Here is a 5,423-nt window from a genome sequence, read left to right on the forward strand (position 1 = left end):
CCTGGCAGCAACATGAACTGAGTCCATGTTACATGTTACATGGATAGTCTGAGTCCAAGGAAAAAAAAATATCTGTTAAGAAGGGACCTAAAGGGCCAGAGGAAGTCAGGCAATGCTCAAGATATTAACCAGATCCAGCCAGAGCTGCCTGGAAAGAGAAAAGGAAATTGATCAGGTCAGGGGCCTTGAGAGAAAAGATGGGGTGGGGGTGGGGGGTGGGGACAGGTGAGGAAAGAGCAGAGGGAGCAGAAAGTGGATGAGTGTGCAAAATTGTTTGGAATAATGGCCCACAGAAAGGAGAGAGAAGAGATTACTTGGAATGCAGAAGGAGGAGAAAGCTCAAAAGACCGACTACAATCTGGATTCTGGAAGAAATATGTTTGGTGGGGCAGAATTTGGTGGGGGATCCAGGTAGAGTTGCCTTGGCAAGAGCTCAACTATTGACCTTCCTCTTTTTGACCACGTGGCTCCTCTAGGTATAAAAAACTGTTGTTTTGTGGGGGAAGTGGAAAGGTGGCCCAGTTAGACAAGGTTCGACTTGCTTCTGAGACCTGACATATTTGCAAAGCCGTCCATCTGCTTCCAGGAAAAGGCAAGGCTGCTGACTTTGCTTGTGCTCAAGGAAGAGGCTGTTGGGATCACAACTGTAGGTGGAAGGGGGATGGAAGGAGTTTAGGTAGATAAACTTAGGAAGAGGGAGCAGAGTGTGGGGTTGACTCTAGGAGGAGAGGAGGGAAGAAGGTCATGGAAATGAAAGGGGGCCAGGATAAGTCAAGGGAGAGAGGGTGCTGGTGAGGGCCAAGGCACAGGCAAGCACAGGAGGAAGAGAAAAGGTGAGTTCACTGAATTGGGTCGTCTCCCTTTTCACAGAGCCCTCTACTTCTGAGATTTTTCCAATTTAGAAGTGAGATACACTGGTGGGCCACCAGTAATATGTTACCAGTAACAGGTTAAGGACTCGTTAATTTTAAATGTACACTTGTTAATGATGAATGAAAGGAGATTAAACGTTACTCTTTTTTTAAAACTTTTTATTTCATAATGGAGAACAGCCAGTTAACAATGTCGTGATAGTTCCAAGTGAACAGCAAAGGGACTCAGCCATACATATACATGTATCCCTTCTCCCCTAAACGCCCCTCCAGTCCAGGTTTCTGCCTAACATTGAGCAGAGTTCCCTGTGCTGTACTGTAGGACTTTGCTGGCTATCCATCTGAGATTTAGCAGTGTGTTGTTGTTGTTGTTCAGTTGCTAAGTCGTGTCTGACTCTTGCTACCCCATGGGACTGTAGCCCACCAGGCTCCTTTGTCCATGGAATTCTCCAGGCAAGAATACTGGAGTGGGTTGCCATTTCCTTCTCCAGGGGATCTTCCAGGCTCAGAGATCCAACCTGCATTGGCAGGCAGATTCTTTACCACTGAGCCACCTACGAAGCACACAATAGTGTGTACAAGGAGATTAAAGGTTATTCTTGATTGACATACATCTCACGTATATGCTTTCTTTAAGGGGGAGAAGGGGTGAACTTGCTGGCAGCCTATGGGAACTGTGGTGGTTCTGGTGAAATCACAGGATATATGTGAAGCAGAAGGAAATACACCAATGCTGGGAGGACTTAGAATGATTCCCAGAGTCACATGACTGATCCACAGCATGGCCTGGACTAGAATCCTGGTCCCAGTCAGGCCCCTCTATTACCCTACCCGGAACCTACAGGTTGTCTTTGAATGGCTCCACATAGAACTGAGAAGCAGGGCATCTGAAGCTCACCTTGGGCTTGAGCTGCTTTCCCCTCAAGCTCAACCAAACTCCCACTTTCAGAGGTGAAGCTGAGAATCTTGTGTTCAAGCCCTGTGACTTGGGGAGAGAAAAGAAAAAGAAAAAGAGGTCAAAGATCAGGAGAGGAAAAAGCCACAAGCAGGGTAAGTAGAATTTGGAAATGTTCAGAGATAGTCTTGGGGTTACCCAGTCTTCGTGAGGAACCACAGTTCACAAAGCCATTCATTGACTGACAGAAGTTGATTCAGCACCTACTATGTGTCGGGCACAGTTCTAGGTACTTAAGACAGAGGACCGCACAGCCCTCATACAGTGTCCTTTTTTTTTTTTTTGAAAAAAAATTTTTTGTTTATTTGTTTTGGGCTGCTCTGGGTCTTTGTGACTGTGCAGGGGCTTTCTCTAGTTGCAATGAGTGGGGGAGACCGACTCTTCATTGTGGTGATTTCTCTTGTTGTGGAGCACGGGGTCTAGAGTGTGTAGGCTCAGTAGTTGGGGCACATGGGCTTAGTTACCCGGAGGCAGGCGAATCTTCCCAGACCAAGGACTGAACTTGTGTCCCTTGCATTGGCAGGCAGATTCTTAACCACTGGACCACTAGGGAAGTCCCCCTTTCTATTGGGGAGTTGGAGACCTCAGAACTTTTCCTGTGGGAGCTTCTGAGACATCAAAACCCTTAAGACTCTCTCTCTCTCTCTCTCTCTCAATTTGCAGGGTGGAAATGGAGAAGTGAAAGATTCTAAAGAAGTAATTTTCTTGTGTAATTCCGTTGTGTAGATTCTAAAGAAGTAATTTTGTTGTGAAGCAAAAAAGCACAATTTTGTTGTGAAGAAGGACAAGTTCTTTCTCCCTGACACACAGGAAGAAGAAGAGTTACGTCTGCAGGGTAGGCAATACTCCCTTTGTGAAACAGAGGGGAGACGCAAAGAGTCCGATTCGCCTTGATCTGGGGCTAGGAAATTCAGAGAGAATTCTGACAGCATATTTTGTCTCTTCAGGAAGGATGGCCCCAAGTCCCCAAAACCTGGGACTTCTCCTTGTCTACTTTCTATCTTTCGTCTTCGGTCTCCCTGCCAACCTCCTGGCGCTGCGGGCCTTCGTGGGGCGTGTGCGCCGGCCCCACCCCGCACCCATCCACATCCTCCTCCTCAGCCTGACGCTGGCCGACCTCCTGCTGCTGCTGCTGCTGCCCTTCAAGATGGTTGAGGCTGCGCATAATTTCGCCTGGCCCCTGGGGAACACGCTCTGTGCCCTCACAGGTTTCGGCTTCCACTGCAGCATCTACTGCAGCACGTGGCTGCTGGTGGGCATCAGCGTGGAGCGCTACCGCAGCGTGGCTTTCCCCGTGCAGTACAAGCTGAACCGCCGGCCCGTGTACGGAGTGATCGCTGCCGTGGCCATCTGGCTCTTGTCCTTCGGACACTGTAGCATTGTGATCATTGTCCAGTACTTACCAACCAACTCGTCGCGCGAGGCCAACAGCCTCCCTGTCTGCTATGACAACTTCACCCAAGAGCAGCTGCGCGTGGTGCTTCCGGTGCGGCTGGAACTGTGCCTCCTCCTCTTTTTCATCCCCATGGGGGTCACCATCTTCTGTTACTGGCGTTTGGTGCAAATCATTCTCTCCCAGCCGCAAGCACCGGCCCGGAAGCGCTGGAGAGCCGTGGTGCTGGTTGTCGCGACGCTGTTCAATTTCCTGGTCTGTTTCGGGCCCTACAATGTGTCTCACGTGGTGGGCTTCTTCCGTAAGACCAGCGAAAGGTGGCGGGTCTGCGCCGTGATGCTCACCGCTCTCAATGCCTGCATCGACCCTTTGATTTTCTATCTCTCCTCCTCAGCTGTGCGCAGAGCCTTTGATAAAAGGCTACAGAGGCTGCAGAGCGGGGGCGCCTCCCTGGTAGGGTACTGGAGGAGGCGAACAGGACAGCCAGCTGTGGAGAAAGGAAATGGGAGCTTAGGTGTGGCCGTATGAGACTAGATTTGCCAGCCTGGGTTACTGTGTTTGGGGGAGAAGGGTGCTCAAAAGGGGGAACAATGGAACAGAACCAGGGCAAGTTCTCCTGTGCCGAGCTTAAGGGGCAAAGAACAGCAGTGGGCCTCTTAAATCCAACTCATCCAGTGGGTGAGGGTTTTCATGTTGTTCCCTGTGGTTTATGACATTTCCTCATTCGTGGCTAGTACTGCTTGTGGTAAGCTACAAGCCCTTTTATCCTGGGATATCAGAGCCGTGGAATTCCTTGCCTTCCCTACCCAGTGTCTGTAAGACGGCAGAGTTCATTAATAGGCATACCTCCTTATATTGTACTTCCAAGATACTGTGGTTTCCACCATTTGAAGGTTTGTGGCAACCGTATATGGCCAACAAAGTATTTCTAAGAGCAACACTTTGCAAAGAGCAACAAAGTATTTCTAAATTTAAAAAGGTTTTTTTTTTTTTTTTTTTTTGATGTAATGTTATTGTACAGTTTACAGTCTAAAGTATGGTATAAGCTTTTGTGTGCCTGTGTGTGTGTGTGTATATGCTCAGTCATGTCCAACTCTTTGCAACCCTGTGAACTATAGCCCGCCAGGCTCCTCTGTCCTTGGAATTTGTCAGGCAAGAAATACTGGAGTGGGTTGCCATTTTCCTATTCCAGAAGATCTTCCAGGCCCAGGAATTGAACCCACATCTCTTGCATCTTCTGCACTGGCAGACGGATTCTTTACCATCCAGCCACCATGCACTGGAAACCAAAATATTCGTGACTCACTTGATTGCAACATTCATTTTATTGCAGTGGTCTGGAAACAAACCTGCCATATTGCCAAGGTATGCTGTATCAACTACAGAATTCTTTAGCTTTATCTTTTGCCCTGAATCAGAAGTGGGTGATTTCCACGTGTTGGGTCTGAATATCCAGCACAGGCAGAGGTCTACAGAGCAAGATAAGATGCTGCCTGTGAGCCCTGACTAAAGCAATTGAGGGTCAGGTCTATAATGGGCAAGAAAAAAGTCCTTGAGAGAAAAGTCAGTAGTGGTGTGAAGAAACTTGGATCAGGATATTTCCTAGTAGTTATGTCTTATTTTCAATCCCCAACACTGTGTATTTATATGCCTTTTTTCCTTGATCAATCTTGCCAGAGGTCTGTTAATTTGTCTTTTCTAAAAACTCAGCTTTGCTCTGGCATTCATCTCTGTATTCTATTTCACTAGTGTCTTAATTTTATCTTAATTGTTTCCTTACTTCTACTTTATTGAGTCTTTTCAGTTGTTCCTTTTCTTACTTTTTAAGGTTGGACACTCATTTATTTCAGCCTTTCTCCTTTGCTAATGTAAGTATATAAGGCTATTGCTTGCATGTGTGCTAAATCGCTTCAGTTGTGTCTGACTCTCTGTGACCCTGTGGACTTGGACTGTAGCCTGCTGAGAATACTGGAGTGTGTTGCCATCCCTCCTCCAAGGGATCTTCCCGACCCAATGATCAAACCCATGTCTCTTATGTCTCCTGCTTTGGCAGGCAGGTTCTTTACCACTAGTGCCTCCTGAGAAGCCCCATATAAGGTTATTAATTTCCCTCAGTGAAGGAGCCTCAGGAGATGCGGGTTCAATCCCTGAGTCAGAAAGAGTCCCTGGAGAAGGGAATGGCAACCCACTCCAGTATTCTTGC

General features: G+C 47.7%; 1 protein-coding gene across 1 annotated transcript; it reads left to right on the forward strand.

Moving 5' to 3' along the window:
- The first annotated feature begins 2,779 nt into the window (after nt 1–2,779).
- LOC136157484 (free fatty acid receptor 2-like) lies at nt 2,780–3,748 on the forward strand. The gene has a single exon (XM_065919352.1). It carries the CDS (start codon nt 2,780–2,782, stop codon nt 3,746–3,748), a length of 969 nt encoding a protein of 322 aa, XP_065775424.1.
- Nucleotides 3,749–5,423: the final 1,675 nt, after the last annotated feature.

This window comes from Muntiacus reevesi, chromosome 2 (assembly GCF_963930625.1).
Source record: "Muntiacus reevesi chromosome 2, mMunRee1.1, whole genome shotgun sequence".
NCBI lineage: Eukaryota > Metazoa > Chordata > Mammalia > Artiodactyla > Cervidae > Muntiacus > Muntiacus reevesi.